Below are 27,653 nucleotides of genomic sequence, written 5' to 3'. Positions count from 1 at the left end.
AGAAGTGACTGCCTTTAACAAAAGAGCAACTGTTGGGTAGATGGTTTTGTTTAAGACAGGGTCTTCCAGCCAGGTGGTGGTGGCACACGCTTTTAATCCCAGCACTCGGGAGGCAGAGGCAGGTGGACCTCTGAGTTTGAGACCAGCCTGGTCTACAAGAGCCAGTTCCAGGACAGCCTCCAAAGTCACAGGGAAACCCTGCCTCGGAAAAGGGGGGTCTTCCCGTAGCCCAGACTGCCCTTGAACTCATCCTGTCTCTCCCAAGTCCTGGCATTACAGCAATAATTCTTCATACCCATCTTGAACTTGACCTATGCTGTTTAAAGATTAGATTTTAACTTTATTTTGTACTACATGGCCAGTAAATACTAGTATTTTCCAACATCACTAAACTACTGTTTTATTACCACTGATACTCATACACATGCTTGAGTCTCACTAAGCCCAAAACCCGTGTCACCAAAGGTGGCCAAGTAGCATCAGAGGAGGCTAGGACAGAGCTGTAACCGTTCCATCCCGCTGAAATAACTCCACACTACAAACCTCTTGCGTAACTATGTCCAATGTAACTTCACACAGTAGGTAACGTGTAGCACAATAAGTTGTTTTCTGTCATACCCCTGGCTCACTTGGGTGTTCCCAGAACAACTTGCCTGACCAACTGTTGTCCTGCTTGGTTTATTTCTAAACTTCGCTACCATCCATGTTTTCTCTATTCCTCCCTCCTCATCCTTTTGGACTCCGAGTGCTTTATGAGCTAAATGGTCTTTTGTTATTTAGTTTCCAGATTCTTACATATATACCAATAATACTAATACTTATTTTAAGATCAAGGTTATAACAAATACAACAATAATATACCTCGTGGAAGTTTTCTGCTTCTCGCTCTTTAATTTCAAGGTCAATTGCTCTCCTCTTTGCTCGTTCTTCTTCTATCTTCTTCTGTATTTCTTTTTCAGACAACTGTCCAATTTTTTCAAACTTACTTTTTAGATTTTTAGCTTGAATAGAACCACTTCTTTTTAATTTGATTAGTTCTTCATATTCTCTACTCAATCCAAAAGTTTCATTTTCTTCTTCTTCCTTCAAAAGATTAAGATGTCTGTATGTTGAATATCAGAAAATTACAATGGATCCCCCCTCTTCTGTGTGTGGGAAGTATATTCCATGACAAGCAGATGCCTGGAAGCCACAGATCAAATGGAATGCTGTGCATACTGTGTATTCAGAGTTTTATTTCTGGGTTTGGAGAAATGGCTTAGTGCTTAAGACACTGGCAAATCTTCCTGGGGATCTGGGTTCAGTAGCTAGCACCCACACACAGACTCACAACCTTTTAACTCCAGCTCCAGGAGATCCAACACGCTCCTGGCCCCACTGGCACTATTAGCAGGTGACACCATATATACATGCAGGGAAAACAACCCTACACACAAAATAAGTTCTAAGTTAAAAACAAACTGTACTTACTAAGAACTTCCACCTTTTCCTATAAAAGAAGCCATGCACAACTTCTCTTTGGCAGAATGATGGGCTCCCCAGCACTTGGGAGACAGAGGCAGGTAGGTCTCTATGAGGCCAACCTGGTCTATAGAGCTAGTTCCAGGACAGCCAAGGCTACACAAAGAAACTGTCTCAAAAAGAAAAAGACTTCTCTTTGACATATTTAATTGCTAACATTCAACACAATTGTACTTTAGGACCCACAATTAAATACTATATCAATTACAAATTTTTAGATCTTATTTTTTTACATATAATGCTTTGCCTCTGTGGGTCAGAATAGAGCATCAGATCCCCAAGAACTGGAGTGAATGGATGACTGTTATCCACCATATGGGTACTGGGAATTGAATCGCAGTCCTTTGGAAGAACAACACTATCTTTGACATTGCATCAGGACACTGTTACCTACAACGTCACACAGGAGAAACAGACGATTTAGTTACAACAAGTAAATACCTAAAAGATCTTAATATCTTAAGTGAGTTTTTTGGGTTTTTTTGTCCGGCCACATTCCTAGTCACATTCTACCAGGTTGGACACACACCTATATATCTGTGATAAAAGTATGTCTGATGCCTTATGTGATTAGTAATACGTAAAGTCACAATGGAGCAATATAAGGAAACACTCAGACTTCAGTGAGGGGTCCTCCATCTTACCTCTCCCATTTCCTGCCTCAGCTGCTCAAATCCCTGCTTCTCCATTTCTAGTTTATGCCTTCGTTCCTCCTCCGTTCGTCGTCTTTCTTCTTCCATTTTTTGTCTTAATAATTCTTCAAAATTAATTTCCAGTTTTCCAGGCATCAGAGATTCTTGAGAAACTGTTTTGTATATCTCTGGGGAGTCATCACCTAGTACCTATTTAAAATAAATATTTTATCATAGTTTCCATAATTGTGCATACTGAAAAGGTAGTATTTCTTATAGATTTCTTGAATAAAAGTGTTCCAAGTTGATCTAAAAATTCAGAAATTATAAACTTTCACAAGAGGGTATTATCAGAAATATAAGATGGGTATCTGCCGTGTGGAGGCTGGTAACCCTCTGCATCTGTTCTCCATTCAAATGAACAAAAATATTTATGCAATGATTTTTTAATCACATCAAGAATATTTTAATTAGATTGAAGTGAATCTCCAAATCTGGTCACTAAAATGGAGCATTTTAGTTAAGTGATAGTCTGGTCTTAGAGAGTTGATTACATCTGGGTCATCATGAGCTTTTATGAGAAAAACAAAAAGTCTTAATGCCATAATTTTATTATGCAGAAGTTTGGTTGCCTAGATGTTTTAAAGAAATAATGTTTAATATATTCTTAGAAAACTGCCGGGTCCACTTATGGGTACATATATTTAGCTAACCCTGTAACCTTAAGAAATAGCTTAGGATAAATATCCTTGATTTCCATGTAAAGAACCTGAGAGACTGAAAAGTAACTGGTCCAAAGTGAGCAGACATGCCAGGTAGCAAAGCCAGAAACCAGGGCTCAGAGTATTTCCAATACGATTATAAATAATGTCATACCTGTAGGAAAGTGTCGTGCTGAAACCAGAAGTTCACTAGAAATGTGAATAACAGACTTTTTTCATAGTGTTGTCAATTTCTATGAGGAATTAATTTGATTGTGACCTTGGGCAAGCCACCTACCTCTCCGATCCTCACTGTGACAACTTTCTTACAGTTCTCACAGTATCGATACAATGAAGCTTGGAAATACTTCGTGCTCTGTCCAACATCATGGCAGGCTCCCAACAGTAAATGTTTTAACTTTTTAAAATGCTCTTCTGTCTATTTTGGGGGGGTGGGCATGTAGGTGTTGGGAAAAAAAATTCTTCCTATCATGCAAGTGTCCAGGATTGAACTCAGGTCATCAGGCCTAGCAGTGTCTTCACCCAGCTGAGCCGTCTTCCCGCCCCCAATAACAGTATTATCACACTGTCACATCCTGAATTCAGGCAATTCCCAAGCTGATGTCAAATATATTGTACCAGGAAAAAAATAATTTAATTCCATTTTTCTGTCTCCTGGAAATAAACACACTCTCTCTCTGATCTGAACTGTGGCCTACATGCAGACATGGATACCAAGGGAGAACACCTCTCCTAGACTCACAGGCAAGGAATCAAGCAAATTAGGACTTAGGTCCCAGGCAAGGGACAGCAACAGTGATATGGATTACAGCAGTGAAGGTGGTAGACTAAGTCAGGGAGTTGAATAAATGGGAGTTTATAGCCACTTAGGAATGAATGAAAGAATGGAGTCACATGTTTCAGATTGGAGTGTTTCTGATTGGAGTGGTTCATCAGATAGTCATTTTACAACATGGCATGGAAAGTTTACCTTTGTGACAAATTAGGTATCAATATATAAGAAAGAATAATGGGTATTTTGAAGAGTTAGATTATTATGATTAAGTGACTTTTACAATAGACTGAGTAGGAATAAAATGACAAGAATAAAGGAGAGGGGCAGCGGGGAAGGGAATGGAAGGAGAGAAGGGAGGGGAAGGCGGAGCCTATAGGAGGGAGGAACAGGAACAGGAAGGAGGGGCTATAGGAGAGGAGGAACAGGAAGGAGGGGCCTATAGGAGAGGAGGAACAGGAAGGAGGGACCTATAGGAGGGAGGAACAGGAAGGAGGAGCCTATAGGAGGGAGGAACAGGAAGGAGGAGCCTATAGGAGGGAGGAACAGGTAGGAGGAGCCTATAGGAGGGAGAAACAGGAAGGAGGAGCCTATAGGAGGGAGGAACAGGAAGGAGGGACCTATAGGAGGGAGGAACAGGAAGGAGGAGCCTATAGGAGAGGAGGAACAGGAAGGAGGGACCGATAGGAGGGAGGAACAGGAAGGAGGGACCTATAGGAGAGGAGGAACAGGAAGGAGGGGAATTATGGGAAAAGAGGAACAGGAAGGAGGGGAATTATAGGAAAGAAGGAACTCTAAGGGAAAATTCCCTGATTGTTCTTTTCATTTTTTTTTTACGTAAACAGAACTCCTTTCTTTTAAAAAATTATTTCATGTGCACTGGTGTGAAGATGTCAGATCCCCTAGAACTGGAGTTACAGTTATCAGCTGCCATGTGGGTGCTGGGAATTGAACCCTGGTCCTTGGGTTAGGGCATCCAGGGCTCTTAACTGCTGATCCATCTCTCCAGCTCAATATTTCTTTTCTTGACACTCGGATCTAGTCTAGAAAGCATATCTTTCCAGAGAGAGACAACAGTGTCCAACCCTTTATGCCAGCCATGGATGGCATTGGTAATCAGAACCCTTTCAACACAAGGGAAGAAAAGGCTGACAAGTGCCTGGTATTTAAAACCTATTTGGCATTCATAGGCTTGCTACAGATTTCAGAGATGAGAGGCTATTCCTCAGAGTCTAATCATTTCATTTGTACCCTCTAAAAAAAGGAATCTCTAGACTAGGCTTGATAGCTCAGTCAGTAAAGTTCTCGTCTTGCAAGCTTGAGGACCTGAGTTCAGTCTCTGGAACACAAGTAAACTAGGTTGCACAGCTGCAATCCCAGCACTGAGAGGCAGAGGGAGGATTCCTCAGACTGCAATCCCTGCACTAAGGCAGAGGCAGGGTTCCACAGACTGCTAGCCACTCCAGTCTTAAAAGAGGGCAGCACTCCTAAGGACCACACCAAGGCGACTGCCTGGCTTTTCATAGCTTGCACAATTGCACACGTGATGTGCACACATGCTGAATCCCCAAACAGTGTCGAGTTAGCTTCTCTTACCATGCTTCTCCTTGCTTCAGCAAATGCCGCCTTCTCCTCCTCTATTCTCCTCCGGGCCTCCTCCTCGGCTCTTCTTTTTTCTTCTTCTCTCCTCTGCCTTTCTAGTTCTTCAAAACTGAGTTTGAGTTTTCCAGGGCGGTACTCTTTAAAAACCTTCCCTGTGTCTTGGTTTTCATCCTCCTCGTTTACCTAATAAAGAGAATATGCATCACTAAAAGTTGAGATTCACCGGGACAGGAACGCATCACCAGTGAAAGACATGAGCTTAGCAGCTTGACCAAGTGTTTCCATGCTCCCAGAATACTTACTCCAAAGCCTCTTCCTTTCTATTCAGTTTTGATTTATTGAGTCAGGGTCTCTCTAAATAGCACTGGCTGCCTTGGAACTCATTATGTAAACCTGGCTGAACTTGAACTCAGAGAGATCTCCCTGCCTCTTCCTCCCAAGTGCTCAGATTAAAAGATACCACCTAACCTGATCCTTTCCCATCTTAATGCCCTAGATGATAGAATAATCAAATGTGGAGAAGTTGCAAATAAAAATGTACTCAAGATTCAATAAAATGAAGTAAAATTTATCTACACAGAGAAACCCTGTCTTGAAAAACCAAAAAAAGTTTTTTTTTCAAAGAAAAAATAATTTCCTCACTTTGAACTCTGGTGATTTTCCTTATACTAATCCGATAAAAAAAATCCTGCCATCTGATCTGGCATTATTTTATATAAAATTCATTTCACAAGTATTTGCTCATTTAATCATGAACTGAAACCTATTACTTGTCTTATTAAGCTGATTACCAGTTATATTAAAATGTGCAGGTATTATCTAAAAGTGAGTACCATTTTATTTATTTGATTTTGAGAAAGATTCTTTTTTTTTTTTTTTTTTTGGTTTTTACGAGACAGGGTTTCTCTGTATTGTTTTGGAGGCTGTCAGTCCAGCCCAGCCTCAAACTCACAGAGATCCACCTGCCTCTGCCTCCCGAGTGCTGGGATTAAAGGCGTGCGCCACCACCACCCTGCTGAGAAAGTCTTACTTTTACAGACCAGCTTGTCTTAGAACTCACCTGTCTGCCCCTGCCTCTCAGATGCTGGGGTTAAAAGCATGCACCACCACACCTGGCCAAAAGTTACCACATTTTAAATAAATGTCTAGAAATTTTAAAATGGTGAGCTGTAATCCTCATAACTTGATTAATGAAAGCTGATCAAGAAAGTCATGGTAACTTTGAGATTACAGCTTTTCATTTTAAATTCTCAAAATGAGACTGGAATCCATGCTTGCCTCTCTTCGGGTAGTAGAGAGTTAGTGGGGGCTAGCCCTCCGGTCTTGCGCATGCTGGACGAGTTCCCTGTCACTGAGTCTCACTAAGTTGCCCAGGCTGGCCTTCAGCTCTCACTGACTCTGTAGTTCCGTCTTGAATGTGTGCTCTTCCTTATCCTCCCAAGCAGCTGGGGTTACAGAGCAATTCTTAGGTTGGCTAATTTGACTGGAAAATATCCTGCAGCCATACCATTAAACATACTGCTTAACTTGCACATGAAGAGAAACCAGACGCATTGAGCAATATCTATATATTAATATAGTATACGGTATTAAAATAAAGGTGTAAAGCATAGTGGACAAAGTGAAAGCTCAGAGAAAATACAGATGAATTATATGCATGTATATTATATATTGCATATATATGTATGTACATATATCTCATATGTATGTATGTATATCTCATATATCTATATGGTTGCAAAGCCATGCCTTTGGGATTTGAATAGGGTCAGTGGTAGAGCACTTGTTTAGCATACAAAGGCCCTGAGTCCAATCCATAGCGCTTGGAAAAAAGAAACCATGAAATGAGGTTTCCGATTAGAGAGGCCCCCGGGATCTGCAGTCAGCCTCGCGTGCAGCTACCCGTGACAGGCAAAGCTAAGGCATGCATACACATATATATATATATACATATATATATATACATGTATATATATATATATATATATATATATATATATATATATATATATATATATATATATACTTGCCATGAGCCTCCTGGCTTCCTCAAAGGCCCGCCTCTCTTCCTCTAAGCGCCGTCTCGCTTCCTCCTCAGCTTGCTTCTTGCGATTTTCTTGTCTTTGTCGCTCCAGTTCCTCAAAGGTTAATTTCAGTTTTCCAGGAAAAGGGGACTCTTTTTTGGCCTCAGTTTCATCATCCTATGAAGACAAACTTGTTACCCGAAGGACAATTGCTATTAACTAAACTTCGGACTTGTAAAGGAAATTACCATGACTAACGAAAGACACTCTGCTTCCTTGAGAGACCGGCACTCTTCCCCGTGTCTCCTTGTCTTATCATCTTCATGGTTAAGCCGCTCACTCCCTTGTTCTTGTTCCAGGTCCTCGGCGTTCTTTACTCTTGCGGACATTTTGTATGACTTGGTAGGCACCACTGTTATAAGCAGTGAGTCATCTCCTTCCTATTTATAACACAGATGATTAGTGTCTATATTCTTAATAAAAGTGTAGGTGGTGGGGTACTTCACCTCCATAAGTGGTGAATTACATTGCTGTCAAGGACAAAAAAGACTTTATCTCTTGAATACATCTTTCTCTAAACTCACTGTGCATTATTAATGAAGCCTACTGAGATCCATTGACGGCAGTTTCAAGAAACAGTCTGCATTTGGGAAGACAGAATTAATATACCCTCCCCAATTAGGTAACAAGACTGTGATAGCATTGACTTACTTTAGACAATGTGTACATTAATTGCACAAAAGGCACTGTGTGTGAGCACACTTCAAACCAATGTGATGGTGTATAGCTTTGACTTAACATACAACAAAAAGTTTTGTCCTCGATCTGCTTCCCCATCCAAGTTTTTCAGTACTTAGTAAAGTAGTATTTAGTGAGAAAAGCCATTGAATATTTACTTAAGGGATGTACTAACATAGATAAAGCTGTAAAGCATTTATCTTATTAAAGTTGAAAACAAATTGTTTGTTTCTTTGTTTTGAGACAGGGTTTCTCTATGTAGCCATGGCTGTCCTGGAACTTGCTACGTAGACCAGGCTGGCCTCTAACTCAGAGATCTATCTGCCTCTGCCTCCCGAGTGCTGGAATATGCCATGCATCACTACATCTAACTAGAATGCATTCCTTTAAATTTTATTTTAATTGGTTTTACTACCAATTTATCATAACTTCTAACATTTTTCAAAAATCAAAACCATAAACTGTAACTCATGCTCCTAAAATAATAATTTTCCAACTTTTGTAGCATACATCTAGGCACACCATCAAATTGGTTGGTTGGACTTTAACCTTGCTAGTTAACTGGACTATGTTTTTATAGTTATTGGCCATTCCTTCTTGGTGATACACACTACCCTCTACACTGGTATAAGAAAACCAGAACTCGAGCTCTTAGGGACTCTGAGGAGAGACAACAAATGATGAGAAGGAAATTGCTTTTTAAAAATGACAGTTTTCAACAGCCTCAGATGCTAATTCAAGAAACATATGGTCTTGGCAGAGTGTCCCTAACAGACTCAAGGGCCCTGTCTTCATGACCCAGCTGTGCAGGCAGCAGCATATCTGTCTGAAAGTGCCCCAAGTATGCTCTTGCCTTTAGAAACCACCCTTGACCTTGTTATTGTGAGCTCTGTAATCAATAGTGAAAAAAAGTCTCTGCACATCTTCTTGGATTGCAAGATAATTTGTGAATCAGGTCATTTTCAGTGAATGCTTCATTAAAGGAAACATCTGTTACCTCTGCTGCGGATTCGGTTCCCGTATTGTTAATGTCCTCAATCTATTGAATGAGAATTTCATATCGTTACATTACATTGAATTTTCTACTTGGTGCTTTTAAACATACAACTGAAAAGCAACTTATCGTGTCTTCTGGTAAAATTTCAACTTTTTATTGTGAACTTACAAGGAACAAATTTAGTAGCAATTTACACAGATGCACAAAAATGCCCCTCCATCCTTTGCCCTGCAATAGCAGAAGGAAAACTCGTCATAAGCAATAACATGGTTGTGACCCTATTTCTTACCCAAAAATATCTGGCAAAAATGTAACTGATGCCATACTGTAGTGTGACAGAGCCATCAGCTAGATTAGAAGAAGAGAGGGTAACTCTGGTACTTATTGTATTTTCTTATATTTCGGCCACACTGATTTGGGAAAACCATCATCTAAAGTTGGAGCGCTTTCTCTGAAGAAACATCAGTAGGTTAGCTTGATGGGCAGGTTGATATTTTAGCAATGCTGAGAGAATAAAAGCAGGTGATTTTAACAATGCAGTGTTTGAAATTTCAGGAAAAGGAAACTTTGAAAACAGACAAGTAAGAAGTGTCATAAAGGGTGGGCGAGGTATTACAGAGCGAGTTCCAGGACAGTCGGAACACACAGACAAACCCTATCTCAAACAACAGACAAACCAGCAAACAAAGCACTGTCTTAGAGTGAAAATTTAGTCAGGATGACTTCTGCGAGTTTGAAATCAGTCTCGTTTATGTGTCAAGTTCCAGACCAGCCAGGGCTATATAGCGGTACCGTGTCTCCAAAAATAAAAGTCAAAGTACCTTATATTTTAACAATAGTTTTATCAGAGTAATTTTATACGACAAAATTAAATTTCTAAGAATAACTTGTTTTATTACAGAATTACTCATTAAACTGACTTGCTGTATAAATGAAATGGTTTTTTCAGTGATGTATCATACTAAATAGAATTTTAATGGCTCTCTAATAAAATAATTACAAAATGAGTTGAATTTCGATGGACAATCAAATTAATTTCTCAATAAAAAGATATCCATGAAATGTGAGAAGCCAGACACACTGAGAATACTGGAAAGAGAAACAATCCATTAACCCAGGTTTCTATTTCCCAGAGCACCCCCAGGTCCTCCTTGTCCCTGCTAAGTGGACAGAACACTCACAGGGCTTCTCCATTTTGTTTGCTTAGATTTCTGTCGCCATCGTTTTCCCTGATCTTCGCTCACTTCAAACCATTACAAAGCAATACACAAACAAACAAACAAACATGGAGAATGATGACTTTATTCAGGAGCTATGCTACTAGTATAGTCAAAGGGAACCGATGTTCAGAATTCAGTTAGTGATGACTTTCACAAATTAACATTAAAGAGCTGCTTCTCAAGTGTGTGTGTGTGTGTGTGTGTGTGTGTGTGTGTGTGTTGAATTTGTTTCTTCCCCAGATTTCTTTCCTTGACTTTACCACCGGTATCTGTCCCGAAACAGATGGGCTTTAAATTTTCCATCCAGGTATCTTGAGTGTTAAACAGATAATACACCTTCAGTGTTTCCTCACACATTTCTTTATCCTAGTGTCTAATACACAAGGTAGATTCCTTTTTAACTCTTTGTGACTCCTACAGTCTTAGAAGCAGTAATATCTTGGTAATCATGTTAATCATTCCCAGCTCAGGAACTCCTTTTGCATACTGATTTGTACAAGTAAACTAAACAAACATTACATTACATTGCATTAAGTCATATTAAATTTGAGTGGAAAATGTACTTATGTTTTAAAATTAAGCTTTCACACATTTGTAAGAGGAAAATGCTATTATTACGTTGCTGTTGTAGTCTTTTTTTTTTTTTGGTTTTTCGAGACAGGGTTTCTCTGTGGCTTTGGAGGCTGTCCTGGACCTCGCTCTGTAGACCAGGCTGGCCTCGAACTCACAGAGATCCACCTGCCTCTGCCTCCCGAGTGCTGGGATTAAAGGCGTGCGCCACCAATGCCCGGCTGCTGTTGTAGTCTTAATTTAATAGACCTAACACATCATTAGCCAGGGCTCTGGGGCACCCTACACATAGCAAGTGTTTGGTGTAAAGATACTGACTTTTTTCATAATTATGTTTATCTTAATTTACCTTTTGAACATCCAGTTTTTATTATTGTAGTCAAGCTCACAGGTTTGTTTGAGAAACCACTGCCTACTATTCCATTCTTGGGTTTAAAATGGGCCAGTGTAGGTCTAGAAAATACCAGTGCTTTGAAAGTACAGAAAAGTGAAAGACTAATTCTACATCCATGCACTGTATAATGCAAGATGCCACATTTTATATACTTTAGTCTTATTCACTTTATAATTTTAATATGACATATTCATAGATCATATATATTTGTAGTAATTACATATGACGATAATTGAGAGTTCAATAGTTCTCCTCTTACAATTCTATTTATTTACAAACTTCACTACAAAAGGAAAGCTCATCCCAGAAGAGGCAACACTGAAGTGCATGGCATCCTTTGTCCAGATAAGGGTACTATAAAGTATAGGGAAGTTTTCATTCTTCTTCATATTTAATCTGACACATATCATCATTTGCCCCAAATAAGTAGTTGTCTGTCTCACAGAAGAGGCTATTCGCAAACTTGAAGCTAGTGGCTTTCTTGACATGCATGTGAGTTTAGGTAGGATACGCTTCGTTTTCCTTATCTCCTTTCTCTAGAGAAGCAGTAGAAGCTGGGAGGAGCACAGGGCATCGACTTAAGGCACTTAGGGTATCGCTTTAAGGGGCGGGGGAGGCAGCTCAGGGGCTAAGGGACACCACTGCTCTTGCAGGGAACCTGGGTTGGGTTCCTAGAACATGCATGATGACAGCTCAGAACTCTATAACTTTAGGTGCCCTCTTCTGACCTCTGCGTGCACTGCGTGCACATGTGTGCACAGACACATGCCAGCAAAACATGCCTACACATAAACATCTTTCATAAAAATCTGTTTCATAAGTGACAGCAGTTACAATTGTGCTTTATACTTTACGTGTGAAAGTGTCTTATGCCATTGTAACATTCTCAGAGATACTGAGCAAAGTCAGGCCTATAGTTTAAGGAATGTAGAAATGATTGGAAAGATGGTGTAACTAAAACCCTATCAATCATCACCCTCCTAAAATGGGCACACCCTGCTCATACTACAGGTGATCTCACACTGAGTCTTTCAAAAGATGACGGTTCCAGGCTAGCCACTATTAGTGAGCTCATATTGTATCCCATATTTTAATTAGTCTCATTCGTTCTGTTAGGTCCAGAAACAAACATCAATACAGCATTTAGCATCTACCTGCTCAGCTCTTTTTGCTAATTCACGCTGTATTTTCCTCTTTTCCAACAGATCCTGCTCAAGCCTGCGTTTTCTTTCCTCTTCTGTTCGCTTCCTTTGTTCTTCCTGTCTGTGTTTCTCCATTTCATCAAATTTACCTTTAACCGTCCCTAAGAATACACAAAAAGTTGTCTATTTTGCCTACTTTCTTTCTCTTGCAATCCCTTTTTCGTTTACCCCTCAAGTTCTTACCTGTTAGCTTTGGGACATAAGCCTTTTCTATTTTAGCAGAAATCTCTTCCTCGTCATCTGAAGCAAGCATTTCTTTAATCTGGTGGTTAAATAAATTAATATGAACACATGTCCCCACATCAGGCTAGATTATATTAGAGTAGTCCCCCAGCTGCAGAAGAACCCACTAGGATATCCAATGGGTTCCTGAAACCAGAGGTAATTCTGAGCCTTGTGCATGCTGTTTTTCTTATATGAAAATTATAATATATTCATAAAGGAAAAAATAATTTTTCACAGGTCTTATAGTTCTGAGGTACTTTACACATTAGGTATAGCAAGAAAATAAGAAAAATAATTATAAAAGAATAATTAGGGCTGGAGACATGGCTCAAAGGCTCGGGGGTCTTGAGTTCAATTCCCAGCAACCATGTGGTGGCTCATAACCATCTGTAATGAGATCTGGTGCCCTCTTCTGGCCTGCAGGGTTACATGCAAAGAGAACACTGTACACATAATAAATAAATCTTTAAAAACTTTTACAGAAAAGAGAATACTTATAAAAACATATTGTAATGCAATGTATTTAAAGCTTTTGTTTACTTCTGGAAACTCCAATTTACTATTTTAGACCACGGTTGACTGCAGGCAATGAAAGCAGTGGAGAGGGACTGTAGAGAAGGGAGGCTGATGCATACAGTAGGACTGTAGAGAAGGGAGGCTGATGCACACAGTGGGGACTGAAGGGAAGGGAAGGAGGCTGATGCACACAGTAGGACTGTAGTGAAGAGAAGGGAGGCTGATGCACATAGTAGGACTGTAGAGAAGGGAGGCTGATGCACACAGTAGGATTGTAGTGAAGAGAAGGGAGGCTGATGCACACAGTAGGACTGTAGAGAAGGGAGGCTGATGCACACAGTGGGACTGTAGGGAAGGGAGGCTGATGCACACAGTGGGACTGTAGAGAAGGGAAGGGAGGCTGATGCACACAGTGGAGCTGTAGGGAAGGGAGGCTGATGCACACAGTGGGACTGTAGGGAAGGGAGGCTGATGCACACAGTGGGACTGTAGGGAAGGGAGGCGGATGCACACAGTGGGGACTGTAGGGAAGGGAGGCGGATGCACACAGTGGGGACTGTAGGGAAAGGAAAGGAGGCTGATACAGTAGGACTGTAGGGAAGGGAAAGGAGGCTGATGCACACAGTAGGACTGTAGGGAAGGGAAGGGAGGCTGATGCACTGCTTAAATCAGGTTACAAATCAAACAAGCATTTTTTTGAGTGTTTATGAAATGTTAGTGTGGATAATGCATTAAAATGAAGAAAATATTTTCACAGTAAAATAAATGACCTCCTGCTTTCTCCTGTTCCATTCTCTCTCTCTAATACATTGTTCTTTTCTTCTTTGCTTTTCGTCTCTAGATCGCCTTTGATTTCTCTCTTCTCTGGCCTTCTGCATGGCTTCAAACTTATCCTTCACATCACCCTTGCCTAGCTTTGGCACATAGGATTTGGGAACAGGTTTAGATGAAGACAGCAGAATCTTAGGTAGAGAAAAATAAAGAGAAGAAAGTTTAAAGAGAAAGGGAAATTAGGCAGAGATAAGAAAGAGTCATTAAAATACTTACCAAAACTAAGAGGCACAACTTTCAAACCTCTGTTTGGATCATCACAGCCTGATTAGATGTTCTCTACGACTTAAGTTAATCTGAAGTTGCAGTAAGTACTAGAGCAGAAATTTTGTTAAAAATTCTCCAGAAACAAAACCCCAACTAGAGGTAGCATTCTGTTGCATCTGAAGGCCAGTAAAATACAGAAATCAAGGACTGAGCTCTAATCACAAGCTACTTGCTTTTTATTTTCCTGCCCTATTGCTAGGGATTCCGATTGAGGGTTGACATCACTCCTTGATAAATTAACAAGGTCGATCTCAGTAAGGTATATGAATTTGGAAACAAAGCATTCCCGCTGTTACATTAGATAAAACAGGCAAAGCTGAAGGCCAGTTTAACCCCACAGGAGGTGGGGAGCCACGTATTCCTGTGTAAACTACCTAAAAACTATTAAAACGCGCAGGACGCCTACCGGACTGAGTGGCGTAGGCGCTAACAGGGAAGCCCTGGAGAAAGGAGATCTGAGAGGAGGGGAGGGCAGCGGTTCCCCTCATCTAAAGCTAGGAGCGCAGATTCTCCTCATCTTTCAGGAGCTAGTTTCTGAAAAAAATTTCTGTAAATACAAATAAACTGTCAGAATGCCAAACTCTCCTAACGACAAGGACAAGCGGCTTGCTGACCTGTGACAGACCACAGATCAGACTCGTGCTTATCTGCTGCCTGTCACTGGCCCGTTCAGGTTTCCTCGCTTGTCACTTCTGAGTGCCAGCATCTGGGGTCTCTCAATTCTCAGTAACCACAGCCAAGAAGCTGAAAAGGGGGACAGTTAAGAGGCCTTTACTGCACTTTCTAGAAGATGCTAAGAGTCCTCCTCCTCAGTGTGAATTGTCACCTCCAAAGGTCCCAGCCTCAGGAAAACCACATTGAGGGAGTCATTTCTGAGACCAATGTATTTAAAATTCTACGTAAGATGATAGCCCTATCATCTTCCAGAAGTTCAGTACGCATGCTTCCCAGAAGCCAGATTAAAGTACTGACCCGAAACAGCGTGTGAACTGAACCCTGTCTCATTGCACATCCCGACGTTACCACTTACAAACACCTAAATACAACCCTTCCCACGATCCTCCCGTCAACCATGCATGGCTTGTCATTTCCTCCCTTTCCAAGTCTTTTCCTGACAACCCCAACCCCCGCCTGAACTCACGAGCTCAAGAGCGCACGCGCACACACACATATACACACACACACACACACACACACACACAAACACACACAGAGCTTTTGAGATTTACTTACCTCCGCCTTTTGCGAAATGTCATTCATGTTTGCTCTATATGGTTTGGGGCTGACGCTTCGTATATTTTTGTACCTGTAAAATAATAACATTGCTAGGTGTGGTAGCACACACTCCTTTTTCTGTTTAATTTGCTTATTTTTATTGTATGTGCTTTGGTGTTTTGCCTGCGTGTACGTCTGTGTGAAGGCATCAGATCTTGAAGTTACAGACGGTTGTGGGCTGCCATGTGGGTTCTGGGAATTGAACCCAGGTCCTCTGGAAGAGCAGTCAGTGCTCTTAACTGCTGAGCCATCTCTCCAGCCCCAGCACAGACACCTTTAATCCCAGCAGTTGGGAGGCAGAGACAGGCTGAGCTCTTGGAGTTGAAGGCCAACCTGGTCTACATAAAGAGCTCCAGGTCAGCCAAGGCTACAAAGTGAGACCTTGTCTCAAAAAAACAAAACAACAAAAAAACCAAGTCAATAATGTATTAAGAATTTGAGTAACCTTCCCTCTGGTACTGTTTGTATTATTTTATCAATATAAATTTGTAAATATGCAATTTATATACTTACACAGAAATATGTAATTTTAAAATTATAAACTACCCTTAAGAAGTTCAAATAAGTAATGAGTTGTGATAATCTTCAGCTCCTTTAAGGTTTGTGGTACAGAAAATACAAGGGCCTTTTAGAAGGCCCAAGAGCTAGTGTATAGCTGGAGGAGCTCCATCAGCCTCCAAAAGCACTTGACAATAGTGTACTGTGGCCGGGCGTTGGTGACACACGCCTTTAATCCCAGCACTTGGGAGGCAGGCAGATCTCTGTGAGTTCGAGGCCAGCCTGATTTACAGAGCGAGTTCCAGGACAGCCTCCAAAACAATACAGAGAAACCCTGTCTAAAAAAAACCAGAAAAAAAAAGAGTGTACTGTGTACGTCCTCAGTAGATTAGGTTCTAAACACCAGTCGTGTTGAGGTTTCTTGGCCACACCTCCTCTAAATCCATCCTTTGGCTTCCTGTAACTCGACTCTAAACGAATGAACACACTTTGATTGTGACATAGCCTTTAAAACTGCTCTCTCAGTTTGCTGGTGGGGTACACCTTTAATCCCACTGAACAATAATAGCTCATTAGATATTTGTCCATTCACCTAATATTGAAACATATTTTGGTTATGTCTGTTTGGGCAATTGTAAATGAAACTACTATTAAACATCCATGCACAGGCTTTACATGGACAAAGTTTTTCAAATCCCTCAGAATAAATACCGAGTCTGATTGCTGGACGGCATAGTAAGAATGTTTAGCGTAGTCAAACCGCAAACTGACTTTCAAAGTGGTGCAAGCTGTTGCCTGCCCATCGGCAATGTAGAAGGTGTGGCTTGTTCTCCTGCCCCTGCGGCCAGTGTTCTGGGTTGTGCTTACTGTAGTACTGAAAGCTCTCTCGTCTTAATTTGCATTTCTCTGAGAATGTGTGATACGTTTTCCATATGCTCCCATTCCATGGGCGTCTCTTCTTTAGTGAGATGTCTGTAGTCTTCCCTGATTTGTGAGGAGTTTGTTTTGTGTTTGAGACCAGGTCTCTCCATGTAGCTAAGGCTGGCCTGGAACTTTTGGTCACCTCCAGGCTACCCCCCGAATGCTGAGATTATAGGCATGGCCATCATACCCATAACACGATAACCACTATTCAATGGTAGCATGGAAACTTAGGGTCCCATTCATCACACTGGTGTTTGTTAAGCATCCACTCCATGCCGGGCTTGTTCTAGGAGATGCTAAGGAATGAAAGGTGAATGGACCAGGCACTGTCCCCATCCTCCTCCTCCTAACCAATGCCTTGGAGCCATGTTTGTAACTTTTTGTCTGAAGGTTCCATAAGGCTCCAGCCCAGCTCCGGCAGGACTGGAAGGCAGTATACTCAGAGAGAGGCCCAGAGACCTGCAGTCTGCATTGATGGTCTGCACTGCTCTGACTTCCAACCCTGGCACACTCTGTGTTCCCTGTCTAGGTTACTGGGGAGCAGTTGCTTTCTGGAGTCACCTTGCAACCATGATTAAAACAAACCCCATCCTGCAAATCTTTACAGCATTCACACAGAAACTGACGAGTCTGAAGAATCTTCTTTGATTCCGTTTCTAGTCCCTTGGTAGGGGTTGGGGCAGGCACACGTAAACGTGAGTGCGTGTGCACACACCTGTGGACACACATACACGATGTCTGTGTCTGGAGTAGAGACACTCTCCTATTGAATCTTGAGCTCACTCCGCAGGGCTGGCCAGCCGGTGCCCTCCAGGGACCCGCCCGCTCCTCTGCTGGGACTGCGGGTGTCGTGTGCACCGCTCACCTTTTTTGAGGGTGTCAGGGGTCCAAACTCAGGCCTTCAGTCTTGTGCAGCAAATGCTCGCTGGCTGAGCCACCAACTTCCAGTATTCTTAAGGCAGACTTTTGGGGCCCTGTTCTAAATCCCCAGCGGTCCCCAGTGTCATGCATTGACCACACACACTTTGGGACCATATCCACATCTCAGTAGCGAGGGAGTTGTGACAGTCCGGCTTGCTCCACCACCTTCCTCTCTGCGTCTGGACGTGACCACCAATAGCCACGAGGAGGACTCTGTCTCCTTTTGCAGAGCAGCGTCCTCCTAGTTCAACACAGCCATGCTAACCAGAAATACTCACGGTGTGTTCCTCTGCGCCCTATAAATGGACAGGGTCCACTTTAACAGTTCACTCTCCTTCGCAACCCTGGCAGCTGTTTTCAAATTATCAACTCCTTTCCAATGGGTGCCAAGGTTCGAGGAAAGCACAGACCCTGCCACTGCCTTCTGTAAGACATCTGACTGGTGCGAATTAGCGATAGAACAAGTTTTAGTATACATTCTTGCTGATGGCGGCGAGACGTTCCACAGTAACGCCGGCCATGGTTCTTCTGGCCTGTCTGCCTCTAGAGTCAGTCTGTGTCCAGGCTCTCACACAGCCCTCTCTCTCCCTCCCTCTCTCTCTCTCTCTCTCTCTCTCTCTCTCTCTCTCTCTCTCTCTCTCTCTCTCTCCCTCCCTCCCTCTCTCTCTCTCTCTGCCTCTCTCTCTCTCCTTCCCTCCCTCCCTCTCTCTCTCTCTCTGCCTCTCTCTCTCTCTCCTTCCCTCCCTCCCTCCCTCCCTCCCTCTCTCTCTCTCTCTCTCTCCCTCCCTCCCTCCCTCCCTCCATCCATCCCTTCCTCCCCCCTCCCTCTCTGGGCAGCTTGTCTCAGGTTCCGACAGGGTCAGCCTGTCTTACACAATGCAGTCTGCCTCACACGCTTGTGCAACAGCTATTCCAGCACAGCACACACTCCAGATGCCTCTACATCACACACGCTTTCCGTCTTATCCAAGTCCACACCACACCACGACGCGTGCAGCACACCCTCCTATCCAATCGCGTCCCTGCTGGGGGAAGGGCTAATTCACCACGCAGAACAGCTGCTAAGTCTCATTTGATGATGCCATAAAATGCACAATGGAAAGGTCCTTAAAAAGAGAAGACAAGAAGACAGGGTCTCTCTACACTGCCCTGGCTGTGCTGGAACTCAGAGCCCTGGTCTTGAACTCATGGAGATCCACCTGCCTCTGCCTCCTGAGTTCTGTGCCATCACACCCAGCACAAATAGAAGGATTTAAAACCAAGCAAGCAAGCAAGCAAACACGTTAGGAAAGACTGAGAGCTTCTGTGCTAAGTTAAGGAGAAGGATGGAAACAACGTGTGCTGTGTACCAAGTGATGGGAACAGGCCACGCACATGTGTGCTGTGTCCAAGTAACGGGAACACGCCACGTGACACGTGTGCTGTGTACTAAGCATCTCCCATTCTATTTTGTAACCTTTAAAGCTGCTGAATATGACAGAACCCAGAAGTGAGGAAACTAGCTAGAGTGGAGGCCCCTGAGGGCTCGTGGGAAAGGCACGTAAGCTCTAGCCTGGTACCCACATAAGGGGAAAGAGCGTCGACCCCAGAAGGTTGTCCAGACCTACACCCACACACAATGGTTTTCAAAGTGTAATAATGTTTTTAGAAGTTATATGCAGTTAAAATCACTGTCTGCCCTGCAGAGGACCCGGGTTCAGTTCCCAGCACCCACACAGCTGCCTTGAACCATCTGTTAACTCCATCTCCAGAGAATCCAACACCCGCTTCTGGTTTCTGCAGACACCAGGCACGTACATGGTGCACAGGCAAACATATAGGCAAAAGGCTCATATACATGAAATTAAATAAATCTTTAAAGAACTAATAAACATGTAAATTCAGAAATGTGTTTTACTTGTATAAATTTGTCTACAGATATGATGATCAACTATAAATTTACTAGTTCACTTAAGCAAAATTACAAATTAAAAAAAATTTATTATGTTTACAGTGTTTGGGCATGTATCCCTACACACCAGAAGAAGGCACTAAAATTCATCATAAATGGTTGTAAGTCATCATGTATGCTTGATGTGAGTAGAACTCAGGACCTCTGGGAGAGCAGCCAGAGCCATCTCTCCAGACCCTTACAAACATCATTATCACCATAAAATACCATGAAAGTAACTATTTCCAAAATAAAGACAACATGGGGAGCAGTATTGTTTCATAGTTTTGAAAACTCTTTTTATATGTGGTTTAATAAGAAACACATTCTGTCTGCTTCTACACTTGAATTGCTGTGGTATGTTGTCTTAATTGAAATATATAAAGAAAATGGTTGGAAAATGGTGTGTCGTTGACCCTACGGTACAGGGTTCCGAGAACACCTTTCTGAGAGTCACTGAACTACAGCAAAGAGCATCCTATCAAATCAAGTCAATTTCCATTCTAGGAAGTAAAAACTGAGACGGAGATCTACTCACTATACTTAGAATACCATAAGATGAAGTTTACCATACACAGGATAGGGATGTCATAGGCTATTTTTATCGGGAGAAATCACTTACATGAGAAACTGATAACCCAGGGTCAGCGCTCTGAGCATCCTGCTCGCCTCTGTCCTCAGGCCTATATCCCACAGGCCCCAAAGGCACCTGTGGCCACGCCCAAATGGGCGCAGTCAGTGCCACAGGTAGCTAGTAAAATCTCTCCCTACAATTCCCCTTTTAGTCTAAAGAAAAGATTCAGACTTTATACACAACTATATACAAAGATGGCAAAATTCAAGTATGCGCTAGGAAAAGAGAAGTACAAACATTCTCCCTCAAGATCTAAAGCCAGTGGAGCAACAAGAGCAAATGGTAAGACCTACATATCCAGTCCCAGGGTAGAGGCATCACAGAGACTGCTACAGAGCTGTCCTAAGCTGGAAAGGTTAAGCCTTTCACCTAATGTTTCTATCTAGGGAAAGAGAACAATAATTGTGACAATCTAATCTTCAAACTCATCAGATACCTGAGAATGAGGATAGCAATACTAGGGTAGGCAGGAAGTGCAGGCGAGCAACTTCCAAAAGGTGCAGTGAAGACAGAGACAGCAGGCTACCTGGACAGTCACCCAAAGTCTCACAGCAGCACAGGGACAACCAGCTTGGGCTAAAGCATAGAGCATCTGACTGGCCGACACAGAAGCAGGGAGGTGGAAAGGCTGTCTTACCCTGACTTGGCAAGGTTCAGCAGACTTGTAAGTTTATCTCCTGCAAGCACAGTAGGGCAGCATGTCCAAAGTCAGCAGTCGAAGTAGGGGCAGTTCTTTGGCAGTGCTGACCACACCCATTTGAGCGTGGCCACAGGTATGTAGTAAGATCTCTCCCTACAGAATACTAGATGAAAACGGGTTGAAATTCCTTTCTATGCCCAGTTACTAAATACCAAAGGGTATCAGACTTACCTGTCTGAACAGGAAGATGCAATACTGGTGGCTGCCACACGGGGGCAGCAGCAGCACAATACAACCAATACAACCATCCTATATAGCTCTAACCCTATTCCAGGCAAGTCCCTTGAACTACCAGAGAAATCCGTCAGCGGCTCTTCCAGAGGACCCAGATTCAATTCCTAGCAGTCATATGGCAGCTCACAGGGTCTACAACTCCAGTTCCCGGGGAAGGACACCCTCTTCCGGCCTTTGCTGGCATTTGCTCTCACACAGATATACTCATACACAAGAACATTAAAATACATCTTCAAAAAGGAACTAGTCAGGACACCAGTGTAACACCATTTTTATCTATCTCTGTGTGTGTGTGTCTGTGTGTGTACCTGTGTCTCTGTGTGTGCCCATGTGTGTGTCTGTGTGTGTTTGTCTGTGTGTGCCTGTGTCTGTGTGTGTGCCTATGTCTGTGTGTGTCTATGTGTGTGCCCGTGTGTGTGTCTGTGTGTGTGCCTGTGTCTGTGTGTGTGTATGTGTGTGTGTGTATGTGTGTGTGTCTGTGTGTGTACCTGTGTCTCTGTGTGTGCCCGTGTCTGTGTCTCTGTGCCTGTGTCTCTGTGCCTGTGTCTCTGTGCCTGTGTCTGTGTGTGCCTGTGTCTGTGTGTGTGCGTGCATGTGTGTGTGTCTGTGTCTGTGTGTGTGTGTGTGAATTCAGCGTCGTGTATGCACAGCATTTGTGTGTCAGTCAGAGGGCAGCCCTCCCTTTCCACCTTGCTTTCTTGTTTGCGTGTGCCGTACGACCTGGCCCCTGAGCTACAGGGACCGGCTTGCTCCCTCTGCTTCCCATCGCCCCGTAGGAATGCTGGAAGTACTTATGTGAGCCGCCATGGGCTTTGCACAGGCTCTGGGGATTTGAACACAGGTCCTCAGGCCGGCTGAGCCATCTACCCAGCTCCAGACCATTGGTTCTTGGGCTGCGTGACCTCGGGGCTCCGAGCAGGTGCATCCCACCCCTGAGTTTCATCCTCCTCCACCTATAGGACCTCTTGCTCTGGACTCACTGGGCCTAGGCTAAGCCTCTCGCTTTTCTCTGTGTTATTTCCCTTCCCATTCTAGCTGTGCAGCCAAAGCATTTCAAGAACAGCAAATAATGCGCAAAACAAGTTTGAAATCATAGCTGCCCATCATGCATTGTGATTGTGTTGCTAATAATCTCAGGAGCGCCAGAACTGTGTAGACAGCGGCATGCACGCTTTTGTCTCAGAGTCCCGTCTCCCTTTGATGCAGGCCTGTAGGGTCTTGTTATGCCATCCAGGCTGCCCTGACTCTTTCCCTCCCTCCCTCCCTCCCTCCCTCCCTCCCTCCCTCCCTCCCTCCCTCCCTCCCTCCCTCCCTCCCTCCCTTTTCTTTGATTTTGGAGGCATGGTCTCATTTTGTGCCACTGCTGGCTTGAGCTCACTTTGTTGATTAGGCCTGGCCTAGCCTCTACCTTTCTTCTTCTTCTTCTTCTTCTTCTTCTTCTTCTTCTTCTTCTTCTTCTTCTTCTTCTTCTTCTTTTTTTTTGGTTTTACGAGACAGGGTTTCTCTGTATTGTTTTGGAAGCTGTCGGTCCAGCCCGGCCTCGAACTCACAGAGCTCCGCCTGCTGGGATTAAAGGCGTGCGCCACCACCGCCCAGCTAAGCCTCTACCTTTCAATCCTCCTTCATGTTCCCCGGTGTTGAGATCACAGTGTCTAATGTCATGCATGGGTTTGTCTCAACTTTTAAAGAAAGCTTTAAATGAAAAACATAACTATATACAAATACATGTTTAAAAAACCTAATTCTTTGAAAGTTGTTTTGAACTTCGCAAAGTTTAAGCCTAAACATTTATCAGCTTTTACTTGTACAAAAAAGCCCCATACATTTAGCTGGCTATGGGTAGCACAAGTCTGGACGGCAGCACTTGGAAGCCGAGGCAGATGACCGGTGTGAGCTCCAAGCTAGCCTTGGCTACACAGCAAGACCCTGGCTCAAACATAAATAAAAAGAGAAGAAGAAACTTCAATATATAACCGGATCATATTTAACTAGTAAAAATGACAAACGGGTGGAACGGTGCGTGCCCTGCTCAGCACTCAAAAGCCCGAGTTCAAGGCCAGCTAGGACCAATAGCCAAGACCCTATCTTGGTAAAAGACCAAGTAGAAGTGCAATGAAAACACACGATAAGACCTGCATCTACTCCACCACAGCTCAGAAGGAGGAAATCAGACCTCACCATTCCCACGTCCTTCTGTTTCTGCGATAAAACACTGACCAAGAACAGTGCGGGAGGGAAAAGACTTTACTTAGCTTACACTCTGGGTCACTGTCACCAAAGAGAATTAGGGCAGGGACTGGAGCAGGACAGGAGGAACATGGCTGCCACCTCATCTCCGGCTGTCACTTGCTCACAGAAGCTTCTTTATATGGCCCAGGACAACCTGGGTCCTCCTGTGTCAACTAAGAGAATCTCACACAGCCACAGCCACAGGACAGTGTGATGGGAACAGAACTGAACCTCTTCCCAGGTGACTCCAGGCCATCCAGTTGTCAGCTAATGTGAATTAGGGCACACTGTAAAATTGTGAGATGTCTGGGGGAAAAAAAACCCCAAAACTAATTTGCAGCCTACCTTGACATTCTCCTGTAACAACTTTATAACATTCTGCCTTTACGTGGTTGTGAAACTTTTCAAAAGTGTATTTACCACTCTGGAGCCCTGGCAAGTAAACCTGTCATGCCTGTCAGTGCTGTTAGTGTTTTCCACACCATGCAGGACACAGGACAAGCTCATGTCATACTTGAGCAAGGGAACCGGAGGATGGAGGTAACAGGACAAGCACAGATCCACAAGCAGCCTCCACAAGACATGAGTAATCTGTCAAAGGAGCCTCGGGATAACCACTCCCCTAAGATAACGGGACAGAAAGTGGGGTAGGCTTATTATACGCAACAGAAACATCACAATCAGAAACCGGGGCAGGAAATTGCCCTCAGGAAATCCAGGAGCTGGGGTGACTGCTGGGGAGGTCTGGGCATCCTATCCCTAGCTAAAATGGAAGACAGTCTTCTCTGAGGCCACGGTTTGTGCGGGGAGACGTGGGACTCTGGCTAACAAGTCAGTGGGGCAGCAAGGTAGGACACTAAGTGATTCCTTTCCATGGCCATTTCAGAGTCATTCTGTCACTGACAACGACTCGGTTCACATGGCTTCCAGTCGGGCTCACAAAGCCTCACTGAGGGAAGTCAGGGCAGGAGCAACCAAGGGCTTGGGCTTAGCTACGAGCTTTCCTAAACAGCCCAGGGTCACCTCCTAAGGAGGGTGCTGCCCACACGATGGGCCCTCCTGCATCAGGGGTCAAGATAATTACCACAGACAACCCCACAGACCAATCTCGTCTAGGCTTTCCTCTCAGGCGACTGACTGCAGGCGTGTCGAGTGAGCAGAGCTGAGACCATGAGCAGGCTCTAGAGGCCACAGAAAACTCTCCGGACGACACACAGAGCCAGGACTGGAGGTCCTAGGAAGGCTCCTTACCGAAACCTCTTCCTGTGCTCTCTAAACTCCACAGTCAGAATCATTTGATTGGTTTTAGCTATGGGTTCATGGCTATGTCCTCTCCGGGAGACAAACTGACCCAGAGTTAACTGCCACTCCCCATTCCCCAACACTACCTAAGAAGGATTTTTTTTGAGGCAATGTCTCTCTATCCTAGAACTTAATATATAGACCAGTCTGACCTCAAATTCAGAGATCCACCTGCCTCTGCCTCTTGAGTGCTGGGACTGAAGGCGTGTGCCACCATGCCCTGATTTCCTCATTGTTTTCAATGTGTGTGTCTGTGTGTGTGTGCATGCATCTACTATTTTTTTATACAAATCATGATGTATAGTCAACGTAAGTTTAAGTCCACCCATTTTTAGAGGGTAGAAAGCACACTGCCACAGGCAACAGCCAGGAAGAGGCCAGGGATGTTCAAGGCACCGATTTCTAGTCCCAGAATATCACCGTTCCCAGAATGCACCAGAATGCACCCTACCAGGAGCAGCAGAGATGGCTCAGCAGTCAGAGCTCCTGCTGATCCTACAGAGCATCAGGCCCAGGAGTTTTGGTGCCCTCTCCTGGCCTTGGTGGGCACTGCATGCACACAGGGCACACACACACACACACACACACACACACACACACACACACACACGGAATCAAAAACACACTACCATAAAATACGCCACACTACACAGAGGATATTTAAATTTAAAAAGCAGCAATTTCAAGTGTGTGGACTAGGTAGCGAGTGAAACCAGAAGAAAGGCCCCATGAAAGACACTACCCAAGTGACATGGACCAGAGAGGTCAACCATGAACAGAAACACACACTTGTTGGTAGGTAGCAAGTCATCCCCCTCGGGATTACAAAGGGAACGAAGACTGTGTATGGCGCTGTGGTGCCACAGCGCCACAGACGCCAAGAGACTGCAATGAACACAGGTGGATGCATGTCACATGCTCCATTGTTTCATGGTCGCCCTGTCTTCATGCTTTTGGGCATCCATAACTGACAGTCTCCACGGACTTTTTCTTCTTTTAGGGTTTTCAAAGATAACAGAGCTTTTCTCCCCACACATGGAGCCTGTCACTTCAGACACCTAGCTCTATGTGAACTAAACCTCCAGGTAACCTCTCCCAAATGCTCGCGCGCGCGCGCGCGCGCGCGCGCACACACACACACACACACACACACACACACACACACACACGGTTTCCATGTTGTTCACAAAGGAAGCCCTAACCTAAATGCTTCAAATGAGATTCCAGGGCAAAGCACTGTTCAAAGCCTAGATAATGCATTCCTTGGCTGATGCTAAATATAGTCTTCTCAAGATGACATACATTTTGACAGTGATCAGCCTTGTATGTCAGAATTTCTAAAATAGCACGGAGCCCATTTTAAGGTAAGCAGGAAAAAAACTGCTCCCCACTCAGCGTCACTAGGAAATCTATGAAATCTATTAAAACTGCGTTGCACCAAGAGCTGCTAGGAGGAAAACTAGATTTACAACCATCTCGATGCAGCAAATGCATTGTGCTCTCTAGGTCAACTGTCGCAGGTAAAATTTAGAATTGCACACATTTCTCTTAATGATCCCTCAGGAGCGTCAGGCAAGAGACAGAATACGGAGCTGGGCCTGAAGCTACACAGGCCTTTAATTCCAATCACCCTGAAGGCTGAGACAGGGATCGCAGCACCTACCGCCTGTAATACAGAGTCCAAGGCTAGGCTGGACAACCTAGTAAGATCCTGTCTCTAATTAACCCCAGCATTGGGGAGGCAGAGGCAGGTGGATCTCAGTGAGTTAGAGACCAGCCTGGTCTACAAGAACTAGTTCCAGGACACTCTCCAAAGCCACAGAGAAAGCCTGTCTCGAAAAACAAACAAAAAGAGATCCTGTCTTAAAAACAAAAAGAGGGACATGAAAGAACTCGGCGGTAAAAGGGCTTGCCCATCAGGAACCAAGTCCGTCCACAGCCTGTTCATACTACAAGCTCATCCCCGCCCCAACAGAAGACTCCCTTCAGTAAACTATGCACTTCCCCCATCCCAACACCCCCACTCGGAAACAAAATCGGAGGTGCACTCTGAATTCTCTCACAGCAGCAGTTTAACCTATAAAAGAGTAATGTTGGGGAGATTTTTATATAACTCGCTCAATTTCGTGTGGCCAAGCGGATCTGATATCCCGAGTTCGTGTTTTTGAGACATACGTTCTGCGCAATGGGCCCCTGTGGTATAAACTCATTACCAGAATGTGGCTGATGAATGGCACCCCCGTCACTTTGGTCCGAGGGCTGGCCCGTGGCTTCTTTTCCCTGCCTGCCTGACTTTTTCCAAGGGCAGTCAGTCACTTTGTGAGGGCGTACCATAAGCTATTTTTACTACATTATCTACGCTCAACTCCTGGTCCGCACTGTGGCCTTAAAAATAAAACGCCTATCTCAAAGCCACTGAGAAATCACCCAATCTCTCAGCTCGATAGTTTTTCACTCACTCTCTCACGCACTTGCGCGTGTGTATGCATATATGTATGTGTATGTAAGCGTGTACATCCGCGTACATATGCATACATTGCATTCGAACCTCTGACCATTTATTCGCACCGTGTCTTCCCTCCGACTTCTAGAGCCAGCGGCTCAGCCTCCACGCGCATCCCAGTCTTGGCGATGGGGACCCATTTGGAGACCGGGGATGGCAGGCAATAAATCCCTCGTTCCCCAGATTTCCACGGGGACCCATCAGCAATTTCTTCAAAAACCACAGCCACTGCTGGCGGAGACCGCGGCGGGCACGTGCTGGTTGCCACGG

At 43.9% G+C, this 27,653-nt stretch overlaps 1 protein-coding gene across 8 annotated transcripts in view; it reads right to left on the bottom strand.

The window, feature by feature from the left end:
• The window catches only part of Nexn (nexilin F-actin binding protein), a 32,916-nt gene that overhangs the window by 3,851 nt on the left and 1,412 nt on the right, over positions 1-27,653 (bottom strand). For 3 of the 8 annotated variants that reach the window (XM_013123230.3, XM_013123226.3, XM_013123229.3), the window contains exons 2-11: positions 15,467-15,539; positions 13,906-14,097; positions 12,578-12,656; positions 12,347-12,495; positions 9,009-9,050; positions 7,522-7,713; positions 7,280-7,450; positions 5,244-5,432; positions 2,166-2,363; positions 862-1,083 (exon numbers count right to left, since the gene is read on the bottom strand). In XM_013123230.3, coding sequence (XP_012978684.2) covers positions 862-1,083; positions 2,166-2,363; positions 5,244-5,432; positions 7,280-7,450; positions 7,522-7,713; positions 9,009-9,050; positions 12,347-12,495; positions 12,578-12,656; positions 13,906-14,097; positions 15,467-15,539 — 1,507 coding nt within the window. The remainder of the gene's footprint in view (positions 1-861; positions 1,084-2,165; positions 2,364-5,243; positions 5,433-7,279; positions 7,451-7,521; positions 7,714-9,008; positions 9,051-12,346; positions 12,496-12,577; positions 12,657-13,905; positions 14,098-15,466; positions 15,540-27,653) is intronic. The other 5 variants (XM_021234997.2, XM_021234998.2, XM_021234996.2 and 2 more) reach the window with 3 other exon arrangements.

Source organism: Mesocricetus auratus, unplaced genomic scaffold (genome assembly GCF_017639785.1).
Source record: "Mesocricetus auratus isolate SY011 unplaced genomic scaffold, BCM_Maur_2.0 Super-Scaffold_100009, whole genome shotgun sequence".
Taxonomy (NCBI): Eukaryota; Metazoa; Chordata; class Mammalia; order Rodentia; family Cricetidae; genus Mesocricetus; species Mesocricetus auratus.
This window is presented reverse-complemented; position numbering and strand designations above follow the sequence as displayed.